This window comes from Folsomia candida, unplaced genomic scaffold (genome assembly GCF_002217175.1).
Source record: "Folsomia candida strain VU population unplaced genomic scaffold, ASM221717v1 Fcan01_Sc005, whole genome shotgun sequence".
In the NCBI taxonomy this organism is placed as follows: Eukaryota; Metazoa; Arthropoda; class Collembola; order Entomobryomorpha; family Isotomidae; genus Folsomia; species Folsomia candida.
Window position 1 is genome coordinate 3,436,964 of NW_019091197.1, and position 14,926 is coordinate 3,451,889.

At 36.2% G+C, this 14,926-nt stretch overlaps 1 protein-coding gene and 2 long non-coding RNA genes across 4 annotated transcripts; 2 read left to right on the top strand and 1 right to left on the bottom strand.

The window, feature by feature from the left end:
• Window positions 1–9,119: 9,119 nt before the first annotated feature.
• On the bottom strand, window positions 9,120–11,609 carry LOC110850335 (trypsin-1). Of its 2 annotated transcripts, XM_035852053.1 has the most exons (7): window positions 10,860–11,609; window positions 10,661–10,791; window positions 10,302–10,596; window positions 9,748–9,857; window positions 9,499–9,684; window positions 9,326–9,419; window positions 9,120–9,262 (listed from the first exon to the last, which is right to left on the bottom strand). In XM_035852053.1, exons 2-7 carry the CDS (start codon window positions 10,707–10,709, stop codon window positions 9,208–9,210), a joined length of 789 nt encoding a protein of 262 aa, XP_035707946.1. In that variant the 5' UTR covers window positions 10,710–10,791; window positions 10,860–11,609; the 3' UTR covers window positions 9,120–9,207. The 2 variants fall into 2 exon arrangements, with proteins under 2 accessions (XP_035707946.1, XP_035707945.1); XM_035852052.1 differs by having other exon boundaries at window positions 10,661–11,609.
• Window positions 11,610–11,975: 366 nt separating this feature from the next.
• On the top strand, window positions 11,976–12,561 carry LOC110850268. Its single transcript, XR_002547969.2, has 3 exons — window positions 11,976–12,171; window positions 12,242–12,278; window positions 12,368–12,561. It is a non-coding gene; the product is annotated as an uncharacterized LOC110850268 (long non-coding RNA).
• A 1,129-nt stretch (window positions 12,562–13,690) lies between these two features.
• Window positions 13,691–14,314, top strand: LOC110850111. The gene is made up of 3 exons (XR_002547923.2): window positions 13,691–13,891; window positions 13,963–13,999; window positions 14,100–14,314. It is a non-coding gene; the product is annotated as an uncharacterized LOC110850111 (long non-coding RNA).
• Window positions 14,315–14,926: the final 612 nt, after the last annotated feature.

Here is a 14,926-nt window from a genome sequence, read left to right on the forward strand (position 1 = left end):
ATAACTAATTACAGTATTCAAGTTCTTTATTGACTCGCCGACATTATAAATAAAGTGAAATTGTTGGGACTAAAGTTCTAAGTTAAAAGGGCACATCTAGGCATCCAAGTTAATTAAAGTTAAAGTGCCCTTATCGAGCTCAATAACCAGATCTGCAGGCATATTCATAGGTGTTACGGATTCGACGGTTAGTTGGATCGACCGAGCACAACAATGAGGTCGCAAGCGCCCTGTACACTTTTTTCCTTTCGACCATAAAAACAATAACTTTCTCGTCACTCCTAAACATACAAGATGCATAAAATCAACCGGCACATCTTCTACTAAATCTATAGGAAGTAATTCTATTATAGAGTCCTGATTATGATGAGCCTGGTCAAATTTTGATCGAAAAGATTCGTTATTTCTTAAATTATAATTTCCCGGAGGAAATGTTACCCGATTATCCAAATATTCGCCTTTTATGTCGCACTTTCCGCAAGAACTGTAACCACTATGACACTTTGTCCCTAAAATAAATGATCTTGCAGGCACATCACACACAATTGCAGATATTTTAAATTTCAAAACTAATGACTGTTCTAATCTAATGAATTGGTTGACAAATCTACTCAAAAAATCGTTAATATTTGCGGGCTTTCCCAGACCAGAATAAATGCCTATTACAATAACTTCATTAAATTCTACAATATTCGCTAAAATTGGCCAAAATTGTCTGGCACTGCTTTTATAGAGAGGAATTCCGTCAATATTAATTTGAATGTTGGTTGTACACTGTGCACCTTTAAGTAATTTTTCTATTAATGAAATCCACTCAAAATGTACATACTCGCCCGGTTCAACCTTTTCAATAGCACAAGTTCTTGGCGTACGTAATAGTGTCCTTGGATCGCTTGGTAAATCGAAGCCAGGACGTCGTTTTAAAATATCCAGCAGATCACTCAAAGCAGAGAAAGTAATATTATGTTTAACTGCCCATGTTCTTAAATCACTTGTACAACTGCTGGTATCAGTCTTATCACAATCACTATCACTAGAATCTGACTCTGTGAAGATATGACTATCAGAGTAGTCCGAAGAGTACAGGTCATCTGCCCCAGAAATCGAATCGAACTGCGGAGTTGCGGCCTCAGGATGAGAAGTTTTTGGGTGTGGCTTTGGCGTTGTCTGATTTTTTCGATCACCACTTTCAGAAAGTAAGGAAAAATCCGACGTTCCTTGTCTTGCTTTGCGAAATAATTTTCTAGATCGTGTCTTGTCCATACTTTTTGGTTTTATTATGTGAGACATGCAACAAAATAATTCTCCCACCTCAATAGCAAAGGGACAGTGTTTAGTTTCGCATGTGCAAAAACACTGGTAAAGTTCGTGTATTTCTCGCGATTATGACACGAGTCTCGGGTTATTAGCATACTCGAGTATTTCACGTGTTTTAATCGGGAAAATTCGTTTTGAAGATGCGGTGTAAAATTCGGTCTTTTTTCACGAATTAATTTCGTGTTTAAAAAAATATTTATACGAATAATGCACCCAACACGGGATTTACACCGGGGACACCAATATAACACGTGTTTAACTCGGTCGGTGCAGGCTGGGTTAGCTCTTCTAACAAGGGAACATACCGAGGTGTCCAACGAGTTAAGGGTCAACACCTATACCAAAATGACCACAATACATGACTTATTAAACACACTGCAGGAATTTCCGTGTAAAATTCACTTTTCGTCACGTTGTGACGATATTTGTGACGAGCGCATGACCATCGGGTTGCCAGAGAAGGAGAGGTCGGCCGCTGAACGATCAGGTCGACCACAGAGAAGCGTCGTCGTCTTCAAGTCGTCTTCCGAGACGACAAATTCTTTCAAATTTAGAAAACATCCTGATATTTTGAAAAAAACTTTGAAATTTCTTCAAAATTTCAAAAATTTCTTTAAAATTTCAAAACTTTCTCAAAATTTCAAAATTTTCTCAAAATTTTCTCAAAATTTTCTCAAAATTTCAAAATTTTCTCAAAATTTCAAAATTTTCTCAAAATTTCAAAATTTTCTCCAAATTTCAAGATGTTTTCAAAATTTGAAAGAATTTGTCGTCTCGGAAGACGACGTGAAGACGACGACGCTTCTCTGTGGTCGACCTGATCGTTCAGCGGCCGACCTCTCCCTCTCTGGCAACCCGATGGTCATGCGCTCGTCACAAATATCGTCACAACGTGACGAAAAGTGAATTTTACACGGAAATTCCTGCAGTTTGTTTAATAAGTCATGTATTGTGGTCATTTTGGTATAGGTGTTGACCCTTAACTCGTTGGACACCTCGGTATGTTCCCTTGTAAGTTTTATTGGGGAATTGATAGTGTACCGGGAGCGTTTTACAATTATGCGTATCGTTTTGAAATTACGCATCTGTTGGCTTTCGTTGAGTAAGTGGACAAAAGTTTTTGGTGGAAAATTTAAGTTATTAGAAACAATCTTTCCTCTCCCAAAGGTACAGATTATCTGAAATACATATGCATACATACTTTCACAATGAATCGCTTGTGCATTTTTTATTTCAATTAAGAGTGATATATAACCCTTTTTATTCACTGAACGTTTTAATGTAACGAATTTCCAGGAAGATCACCAGGGTCAATTATATAAGTATAAAGCGCTAGTAGCGCGTTATTTCAAATATCTATGAGCACGCAAATGTAAATATAGATCTATGTACATATGTGCATATCTTATGTATACGTAGTAGATACATACTTAATGATATCTTGTACATATTTGACATTGTCAACTGAAATTTCGTGTGTTATAAAATCTGTATACATATGTATCTACGTATGTTCAAGCCTCTCCCAAAAAATAAAAATTTTCAAACTAGTAGCGTAAGATGTAGCCTTTGTATGTAAATTTGTATACAAATTTTAGAAAAATGTCAGCATCACATTAATCGTCCATTCCACCACCGTCTGCATGAAAGTGTTGAATGTTGACATTTTAAAGTAATACGCAGATCCAACCTGAATTCTCAAACATCGAATCGACCTCCCTATCACTCTTCCCCGTTTCATCCCCTGCCTTCCAACGTGATTTTTGAATTTGCTCGACACTTCGTACACGTTTGCGGCACCTTTGAGCGCGCTTCGTTCAAAAATTGTGAACAAACATGTCCCCATCATCAAAAGAAAAGCGGTTGGCTTGGTAATTTTGTGGAAACATTTGATTGCCAGCACGTTCGTTAATGTGTGCACTGTTGCCAACACGTGTTGCGCAATTGGCCAAATTATTTCGGCACAGGCGTCATTGTGACCACAATTCAAGACGTGGAGGGCTCTGTAGAGACGCAGATTTCTGAAATTCACCCACGGATAGAGTAACTCGCTTCTTGCACTTTTTCTGAAAATTGCGAACAAGACAATGTATTATATTATTTAATGTATAATGATTAATAAATTATGTAGCTGGGTAACAATCTCCCAAAATTGAAAAATGCATACATAATTTTAATTTATATTTAAAATGAACTTACTCTAGGACACAGAGCCAATATCGACTAACTTGCGTATACACGACTAGCAATAGTCCCTCGTATGCCGCACCAAATACGGCAACGCAACTGATTAGCAGCTCGCCAAGGCCGAAGAGTATAATTCCTTTGAAATAAATTAAATAAATTATGCAAATATGTCTCAAATTGACAATGCATTAAACAACTTGTATTGTCTTCTACCTGGAATCGAATTGTAAAATTTCCTCGGAAGTAGCCAAGCGCCCCAATACCGCACACTTTGTCTTTCCTGTAAATGCTGCATTGTTGGACCAAAGGGTTGCAGGTGGAGCGTTATTGCCCCAAACACGGCAAATAGAAGGATCCCGTCATTTATTACCGCGTTTCGGTCTCCATGATATATGGCTGGTAAATAACGATTAAAAAATAAGAATTTAGCAACATACAGTGGAATTACATATTTGTGTGTCACCTCATTTGCATCAATCTCACTATGCCCATTTTCGGCTATTTATGTGGACTGTGGACTTTCCAAGTCCTCTAAACTCTATGTCTCTCGCTAATGCTCAATTCAAAATATGCAAATGAGATGATTAGCACAAATAATTCCAAATACTCGAATTATTCGCACTTAAATACATGCATACCTTTGAGTTTTGCATGGATGCGACAAGTTTGCTGAAAATGTTGCTGAATTAAATTAGACCCGTCTAGAAATCCATAAATCAAGACGCACGCCGCCAGTCGCGTCGATCCGTGCAACAATAGTTTCATGACGTCCACCATCTCGACTGTTTGATAGTTTAACGTCATAATCGTGACCATTTGATACACCGTGTCAGCCCACATGTACGCATATAACGTCAACCAGATAGCAGTTCGGGTTCGACTGGTTGCTCTCTTGAGCGTATTTGCCTTGTGATCCCATTTCACCGGAAATAGGCAAAATTTCTCGGACGTTTTTACCATAAAATAGAACCACGTTTCCCAAGATTTCAAGTGTTTGCTGTGGAAAATTGACGAGGTTTTGGAAAACTTATCCATTTTTTAAAATAAATGCATGCGATCTTGCGGGAGAGTCAGTCATGTATCGTGTGGGGAACAGTTTTCTTGGCGTCTGGACATGAAGTTTGCATAATCACTGGAAATACAACTTTATCCTAAAAATATTGTACAAAACAATTACTTTTCTTCATTGTTATGTAAAAAATTATGCAAACTATTGTCTACATATTGTATACATACATATATACATTATGCAAGATATAGGTAAGACTAAATAAATAGATATATTTTTTGTCTTTCCTGGTTATTTTACAACACTCAATTAAATTATCGGTTTCCTCTCCTTTATATATCAAACTCGGGACATAATCAGCCTTGATGTTATGCATGACAATTTCACCAATATGCAGGGACCAGATTCATAACTAGGTATTTCCGTTGTAATTTATGAGGGAACCTTTTTAAATGTTCAGTTCAGAATTGACGTTAATTAAGTTCAAATTGTGCCAAATTTAATGTAGTTAGTCTTCTAAAATAGAATACAGTATTATCATAATTATAAATACATGAAATTTGATAACAAATGACAAATGTGTTTGTGAGGAATTTTAATTGAAAAACTATATATGAATTATACATATGTACCTTAAATTAATTGAAAATGCAAATAAGTTTACCAGATTAATATTGCATTTGGATTCGAGGATTTACTTCAACCACATAAGAAAAAATAGTGCTATATGGATTTATATGTTTATGAAATACTAATCTTACACGCAAAAAACTTGTCTGTTTTTCTTCATATTTTGCCTTGTAGCTTTCGTTGAACTCAATTTTCAGATAATGCTCCATGGTAGCGTTCTAATGGCATTGAATTTGGCACCATTTTAAACTTTGAAATAATTCTAACCTGAACTGAACATCCGAAAATGTTTCCTTGTCAAAGTTGTAAAAATCCATTTGTGTTTATCTTTGGAGTGAAATTGTTATCGAAATATTTCGAGGGCTTTGCATAATAACTTTATCCATAAAAATAATATGGATATGTACGTACATATTTACATACATACGGGAAATCAAGATGGCGTTACATAAGTTAAGTTTCTTACTATAAATTTAATAAAAAAGTTCTCTGTCGCGTTATATATACATACATATTTATGTAAGAGATTATCAAAATAACCTTACTTTCATATACATAGTTTTTATATACCTAGTTTTCACAGGTCTAAATAAGTCTGATAAATCATCCGGGTTTCATTATCGATATTCTTACGACCTTACCGGGTTAATTAATCGGATCAGAATTATGCAACTCGTTAATACCTAATTATACCATGATAATAACTGTCTTCTGCTACAAATACCGATACATGACAGAGCACTCCAATTATGGTCAAGATGTAATTACAATACATTAATTCTGAGTTACATAATGCGAGTTATTTCTGAGAATTGATCACCAGGGTTAGATAAGTATGCTTCTTCCTAACCAATCATAGTAGATACACAATCATGCAGATTTACAAATTAAACATTATTAGATAAATAGTATTTTGGGGAAATTAATGTATATCAGCCTGAATTATATATTACGGTCGATGCTTTATAAATAATAACTCGTTTATTTGCAACTGATGTAGCTTATCCTTAGTATTTAGTACATGTGTATTAAGTAGATCTGAAACGTTGTACTCCTTACCGAACTTTTTACTGTGAACCACCTACATACATGCGAATACATTATAATTAAGCATCAATCAATAAATCGTTGAAGTTATTGCATAATTATTGCATTGCTGTTAATAAATAATGAGGGTATTCATTATTTCTTCGTATCCTTAGTATCGTAAAATAGTTTACGAAGATAAAACAAGGGGTCAGGTTTCGTAAAAATCGTAAGCGTAGTAACGTGATTTTCGATGAGAAAATCTTACGACGCTTACAAAATCTCGTAAGCGTCGTAAGTTATTTTACGATACGAAGAATACTAAGGATACGAAGAAATAATGAATACCCTCAATATTATTATCACTGTGCTTGATCACTTTATCTGCAATTGATTATCTTAAATATTTCGCATAAAACTAGATTTAGCGAAATTAAACAACATCGAATATTAAATTCCCATCCACTCATGTTTTAGAAAATTTCCACGACTATTTTTCGCAAATTTTTTTGACACCAACAACTATAGCGGTTATACTTAAATATTATCAGCATTAGTTTAACTACTGTTAAATTAAATGTATAAACCTACATAATTATGTATGCCATTTTATACGAAGGGTCTCAAAAAGTATCCATCTATTTGTTAGAAATTAACAGTGTTGACACCGTCTGTCTCGTGCACATGTCCTGAATCACTAGAGGTGTACTATTGTCCACGAAATTTGACCCACATCGCACCTTCATGGGTGGAAATCCTCTCATAGTTTTTCTCAGTTCTGAATTCTTCCTCGTCCCCCATCCAGATTTCCACGTTATTAACAATTCTCTCGAATTGATGTACACGTGTGCCGCCGTGGTGAACATAGTAGTCGTTAACATAACCCCATCACAGTACAGGAGGAAAAACACCCCCACCGCCCACACGGACATGGATGAGTGAAACTTGATGCAGACATAACCACAAAAAAATTGTGCTGCCGGAAACCCAATCGTTCCCGCGGGGAACATTCGACTTCGGACACAGTTGTTGTTTAACATTTCGAGGACACGAAGGTATTTGTAGGCTTGGAGGAGATAACCTTTTTTGTATGAAGGGTCTCGAGTCCTAAATAAATTTCAACAGATTTTTTACAATCGGGGTATTCATATTCATTACGAGTTCGCATCGCTTAAAAAAATCGAGTTAAACACTAGTCTTGGTGGAGATACGCAAGTTCGCAAATGCATTTTCAACCCAAAATTTTTTGCGAACTTGTGAACTTTTTTTGCTAACGATGCGAACTCGTACTGAATGCTCCCAATATAACAATTATATGCACATAATTTACAACACACCCAAATTTTTTCTAAAATTTTTACCATTGTTTCAAGATTTTAATATAATTCCACAAGCTGAGACAACACCCAACCATGACTTGCGTAATGAAGAAAGACCCAGAAACGGTGACTTGGTAGAACATGTACCCTTCAAATATTGCCATGGAAAATTTGACCCATTTATTCTGTATCCCTCTTTCTCCGTTTGTACAGCATGGTAGCATCGAACCAATAAAGGGCGGTTGGCATGGAAACGCTAAGAGCAGGCCAGTCGTAAAGATGGGGATTGTGAAACAGGTGAAGATTACCATGGGAAGTACGAGAGACATGAGCAAGTCCATGATCGACTTTTTGAAGTGATGACCTAATTAATTTACTACAAGTTTAATTTATGGAATTGACAAAATGAGATTACCAAATTTCGAACGGTACACTCTAAGAAATTAAGCTACCGGATTATCACCGATCCGTAGCTATGTGACTACCGGATGATGATAATATGCTACCGATCGGTTACGCCAGAGTCGCCACGGAAATAATCCCCCACTAGCTTGGTGACGGTCTATCACCAAGCACAAGCATATTACCACCAAAGTGGTGACAACCCCGATCACAGAGTAACACTTGTGCCTGGATTTCTTAGAGTGTAGATCTTAAAAATTCATTAGATTATTCTTACGTCGAAAAAAATTTCTCTCAAAATTGATAAATGAATTAAGCAACTCCATCGCAACTGTGTCCAAGTGCCAATTCCACCGTAAGAAATGTCCCGTCGCATAAATTGTTGTGAAAACCATGGTTTGCATCTTCGTGTTTGTTGACCGTGTCGATATAGCGGTGGAGACGAACTGACCAATTGTATGGACAAGTTGCAGCGTCATTTGCACCTTGACAAGAAATCTGTTAAATTTTCCCTTAACGGGGACCAAGTTATCCGTACGAGGATGCCACTCAAATGGAAGGCAGCAGATTAATCGGGCAAGTTTGACATGTTGTTTCAAATGGGGGAGAAACGTTATGCTTATCATTTTGAATGGATAAAACAGAGTTTGTCAGATGATCACACTCGAAATGGCTCAAGAAAACTGCATAAAAGCGAAATTATTATTTGCACATTTGAGCCGGGAAAAGGATTTAATGTACGATGATTAGACTTAATTGGTCTGTTTAATTGATTTCTTACTGAGTTCTGATTCTGGGGTAGTTAATCAGCAAATTACTTTTCCGTAAACTGTGGTAGGTAACTAATTGGTTTTCATTTGTATTCATACTGTTACTGGAATGGATAATTATGTGTGCATTTATCTACATCTTTACAGTGTTTGATTACGAAACTGTGTCATGAATAAATAATGCCTTTTGGTAAGAATAATATTTATGGCAAGTTTGTGAGTATAATTATACTCACAAAACCGTGTTTACGGTTTTTTCCTTAAGATAGTACTCTTAGAAATCCAGTATTAAAATAATATGTACCAAGCGAAATTCATGTTTGGCTATACCAAAATAAGTATTATGAATAGATAATACAATGAGAACTAAATATGTTGGTATTAAAGTTCTACCATATCGGTGGCAAATTTTTGAATTACCCGGGTTAGTCAATCAAGTGCGTTACACAATGTGTAATACACATTCATTTATTTGTTTTATTTTTATTTTGCATGTCAGCATATTTACATAAATTCGTTTTTTTCATGCATATGGATGGCACGGACTTTAAGCAGCGATGGTTGACCTGATCCATTCAGCGAAGTAGGATGTTTCCGTGTACCTGAAGAAATTTTTAAAAATTCTTCAAACTGCGACAAAATTCATCAAATTATTTTTCTCTTACACTCCGGGATATCCGTCCAAAGCACAATCCTTGCCCCAAGAAACGATCCCACACAGCGCATTGTCCGATCCGCACATCAATGGACCACCGGAATCTGGTAAATGTAAAATGTGGACACGATTTAATTTTTTTTTGCTTCAAAACTGTTTTTCAGAATTGACCTATCGACTCACCAGCCTTGCAAGAATCCTTTCCTACAACCCCGTAGCAGACCATGCTCTCTGTGACGACGCCAACTCCAATGTTGGCCGTTCGGCAGGGCGCGTCCGCCACGTGGGGCACTTCAACCTTCATGAGGACATCGGGAAGGTCACCGATCGGGAAAGACAGCATGCCCCATCCCGCCACGGTGGCCAAGGCTGATATTACCAGAAAAAAATCAGACTTGAATATTTCTGGGTTTTTATATATTTTTTATCTACCTGTTGGGACGAAGTTAAGCTGCGGGATGACAGCCGGACCGACAAACTCGTTGAATTCGAAGGGACGGTCGACACGCATCAGGGCGATATCGTTGTTAATAATAGTGGGTCTAAGAGATAATAAACAGTTAGCATAAATTTCCAAATATCCCTAATTATCATAATTTCCAGGATTTGTTCAGAAGTCAACGCCGTCCAATTTATCGGCAGCGGCGGCGCCAATTTTGGAAGATTTTTCGACGGCGTCGGCGCGGCGCCCCGATAGCTCTTATTTCCTGTTTTATAGGAATAGGGAATAAGAGTTATCGGCGGCGGCGTTGATCTCTGGATTGGTTTCTATAAAATTGTCATTGTTGCTTCCCCTCGTATACTCAGGCTGATATTGATAGCTCGATATTATGTAAATTATTCCTGTCCGCATAAAATTTGCTACCGATATGGTACAATTTTAAAACTGAGCTATTACCCCTTTGGTAAAATCATTTCTACATTAATGAATACCGTATTATTTTAATACTGGATATCTAACGATAAGAGTATACATATCTACATACCTGTTGTAACCTGGGTGTATCACGATGGCAGTGACGCTACGACTTTGTTCCGTCCCCTCGTTGAGGGTCAGGTTGTGATCCCCTGCGACCAGGGTGTAACTGCTGGGGGACCCGCCTACACAGTGAGCCGCAGTAACGACCCAGTCGGGGGAAACGATCGACCCCCCACAATTATGACGCCCGCCAACTCGCAGGTCGATCATGAAGGGAAATTCGTTTTTCGTGGCTTCCACGCCCCCTACGATCAAGCGTGGGTCGGCCGCTTGGAAAAGGGCGGTGTCCAATTTGGGCATGGCTGAAATTTAAATTTCGGAAACTTTAAAATATTTTGAAAATATGATTTTAGACAAAGTGACAACCTGAAGCCAAGGCGACGACGCCGAGGAAGATGATTGTTGCCGATTTCATGATGAAATTGAGATGATGATTCGAGCTGGAATTGCTGTGTGGGTTTGATAAGGTATGATGGAAAATGTTCCGATTTTATACTCTGCCAAAATGGACACATATTAGTATATTATAACTATTGTTAAGTTTAGTGAGGTAATTCCGCCTAACTTTAAAAGGGCTGGGAAGTTGTTCCGATAAGCGACATGAATTTCCCGTGCTTTATGAAAAACCCTATTTCAGCATTAAGGTTGTTGAGTAAACATGTTCACAATTGCACAATTTGCTTAAAAGACAATGAATATGTAAGTATGAGAGTGATAAGCTGAGTCGCTTATGTGGATATATCGCTCGATAAGCCTTGCCCAATAGTGAGAGATTATCTGATCAGAGTCATCCATCATTTTTACACCAGGCGATTTTCCATCATCTTGGGGTATCCCTCAACTTCAATAATTTACTCCTGTGTAGGTATGCTGCAGATTTCATAACGACTTCAACTTTCCGATTAATTATAAATTCCCAAGTTGCATAATTACTGATTTTGTGTAAAATTTTGTCATCACAATTCCCCACTTTGTATTATATAACAATATAATTTGAGAGGTGTATTCACTTGTGTGCGCAAAATATTTCTCAAGCTTATCCTCGGCGAGGATTCCCAGTAAGGGAAATTGCAGAAAATCCATGGAAACAATATAGATGTACATATTTTATAGAGTTATGTAAGAGATTTGCGAATTCAAATTTTGCGAATCCCCTCAAGATAAAATTTTTGTTATCTTAGCAAGTTTGCTAAATGAGTTGCGATGCGAAATAAGATATTATCGTGAGTACGCTCAATATATATCTGTAAAACTTCTTTTCTTCTTGCCCCTTGCATCGTTAATTTATGACTGTGCAATTCTAATCAGAAATTTAGAAAACTACCGTTACTTTAAAAAGTCCACATCTTTAGAATTTTGCTCTTCAAGCACGTTTAGATGTAGATTAAGACTATGTACTTAATACGGTTCAGTCCCCTACATATGCGTGTTCAATATGCATATGCATATATACAATTGTCGACATTGGAGCCAGATATTTGTAGTCATGACAACTACTGCTACCGTATTTGATCAACTGCCAAGAAATCTGCCGAGATCTAGGAGAAGGTTATTTCGAGAAAAAGCGCAAACAATGAAAATTCAATATGCAAGCTATTTGAACTTCCCAATTGAAACATCCCTAAAATTTCACGACTATAAAAGTTCTCTGATTTGAGTAGCAAATCATCAGATACGAAACATCCATTCCTCTGAATTACCAAACAACCAATTTTGGACTCCAATTTTTTCACGATAAATTTAAAATACTCTTACTGATTAAATCCATTACCCACATCGTCGCAATGAACAACTTCATCAAGCTCTTGGCCATCATGGCATTTGTTTTCGCAACCGTTTACGCTTCAAGTTTACATCAGGAGGGGCACGACATGAGTGTAAGTTTATCAAAATCTGTGCTGTTTCAAATTATGAAATTTAAATTGAATAAAATATTTTCTTCTTCAGGATTCGTCCCCAGGATCAAACTCAGATGCAAAGTGGCGTAAGTTAACCTTAATTAAATACATGCATAATAATTATCCAACTAGGATTGATTTTAATCAAATTTTTGTTAATGTTTCTGGCCAACAGTTCCCCCAGGAATCTGGATTCCACTGCCAAACTTAGCCCCGACAGGAAACACGACTGGTTAAATAAATATTTTCGTCTCAAGACGCCACTCTTGTCATTATATATTTACGTAGTAATTTATGCAAAATCATAATAAAATATAGCAGTCTCAATAAAATGTTATCATTAAATAGATTAAAATCGTCTTATTAATATACCGTTTCTTAATTTACTTATCATAACTTGGGTTTAATTTTCTTACGTTTTGCATTAAATTTGCTCCTTTAAAATCCACATAAAAGCCATCCCTACAAAATGCCAACAGACTTCTGTGCAATTATGTACACCATGCATATGTAGATTTCGATTTCAGTAAGGTCTTCTTTTATTACCCCACTAAATCAGTTCGGAAATTAGGTTATATTTCAAAACACAGGAAGCCTGATTCAATTAGTATCTCTTTGGCAGGGTCACTGCGTCATAAATAATATATTCAGTCAACATTAACGATTATCAGTATGTGGATTATAATCATTTATGACTACAAACCGCGTGGACAGATTAGTTTCTCTAATAAATTAGAACCAGATTTCACTTTCTTCCGGGAGTGAAAATACGCAAGTAAATTCTAGTCTTGGCACTATCGCTTCTCTTTAAAAGTTTCTATCTTTTTTATGAAAAGTAATCTAGTCGCCAAAGGAGAATTTTGACCCGGTTATAATCAGGAATCGAATCTAATTAGCATAATCGCCGACCTTAACTACCTCTATGCTTTTTAAAATTTGATTTCTCTAAACTAAATATCTTGAAAATAAGGGTATCAAAATTCACACTCAAAATCTCGATAAGTAAAATCGGAAACCTTTCTTCAAATTTTTATTAAACCTTTGCCTTCGTGTTTTTCAATTATTAAAAATATGTATTCTCATGCATTTTCATTTTGAGTGAATACGTATGTAGGTATGCAAATTCATATGACTTTGTATAAGTTTTTCATAAATACTACGGGTGTTAGCAATTGAATTTTAAATACACATTGCTTACATGCTACACATGTTTACATGTATTTAGTACATATATGCATATGTATGTGTGTACATAAAATGGTACACCAAGACTAGATGTGACCACAAAATTGCATTCGACTTATTTGTGCAACTGAACCTAAAAAGGTCAACCTATTTAAATAACTAACCATTCCGGGGCGGGAAGGTTGTCTAGATGAGGAAGGACGATACCAAATAAGGAAAATTAAATAAACGTGTCCTCAACGGTGTACACATAGTTTTACTAACTTAAACCCTGCAGTACTTGACGGGTATAAAATCTGCGATTCGTGTCGAAATATCATCAGAGTAGGACCACCATCCAACAGAAGCAGTAGAAGAAATTCAACGCTCCTAAACATAAAAAAATATCCAATACTAATTCAATAATTACATCCACATCATCGCAATGAACAACTTCATCAAGCTCTTGGCCGTCATGGCACTTGTTTTCGCAACCGTTTATGCCACAAGTTTGCACCAGGAAAAAGACATGAGTGTAAGTTTATCAGAATCTGCACTATTCTAAATTATGAAATACAACTTGGATAAAATTATTTTCTTCTTCAGGATTCGTCCTCAGGATCAAACTCAGATTCGAAATGGCGTAAGTTAAAACTTCATGGAATGCATACGGACGCATAACAATTATGTAGGGAACTATGATTAAAATTAATCAAAATTTCTTAAATCTTTCTGGTCAACAGTTCCCCCAGGAATCTGGATCCCACTGCCTAACCTTGCCCCAACTGGAAACACGACAGGTTAAATGTCCCCATCTTGTCAGCACATAATTATTTTATAGTCAATCAAAATAATTATGGTACAAAATCCTCCAGAGCCTGAGAATAGATACAAATTCATTAATTATACTTAATTAAAAATTGGAGTAATAAAATGCAATATTTAATTGTTCCGTAAATTTTTCTAAAAACTAAGAAACATCATCCATGCTACCCGTTCAAAGCCGAATTAATTTAAAGAAATCTTTAAAGACGATTAATAAATCTCACTACGCCCACCTTTCTTCATTTTCTTGGTAACATTTCCTCCTAATGATGATAAGGGACCACATTGTTCGTCAATGTTTATATCTACGTCAGCGTGCAGGTTTTGGATTTTCGTACAGTTGCATGCAGAAAACGCGCTTTTATTTGGCATTTTTATTACATCTCAGTCTCTTATCTCAAATTTAAGTTCACAAAATTATCTCCAAATATTTATTTAAAGCTTTATCGATCACATTCGATAACCTAAACTTTTTACAGTTTGGTATATTACATAACATAATATTAATACACATATTTATTCCTTGATTCACACACTTCAGGGAGGGAAGCTATTTTTTAAACTCTTAAAAGTTTTAAAAATTAAACTTTAAATTTTATATTGAGCATAAAAACTGTACCTTCGAAAAATACATTCGCAATTTTAAGGAGATCAATATAATTCTAAAATGCACCCTGTAAACCCCAAATTCCACAAAGAAACCGACAATTGGTAAACAAATGAAGGCAATGTAAAGCTGAAAAGC

Bases quoted from the DNA above. Each gene is read 5' to 3' on its own strand.
- LOC110850335 (XM_035852053.1), bottom strand. From the start codon at position 10,709: ATGAAATCGGCAACAATCATCTTCCTCGGCGTCGTCGCCTTGGCTTCA. The intron at 10,597-10,660 runs GTTGTCACTTTG...TTTAAATTTCAG, and splicing joins CGTCGTCGCCTTGGCTTCAG to CCATGCCCAAATTGGACACC. The intron at 9,685-9,747 runs GTAGATAAAAAA...TGGTAATATCAG, and splicing joins GCTTAACTTCGTCCCAACAG to CCTTGGCCACCGTGGCGGGA.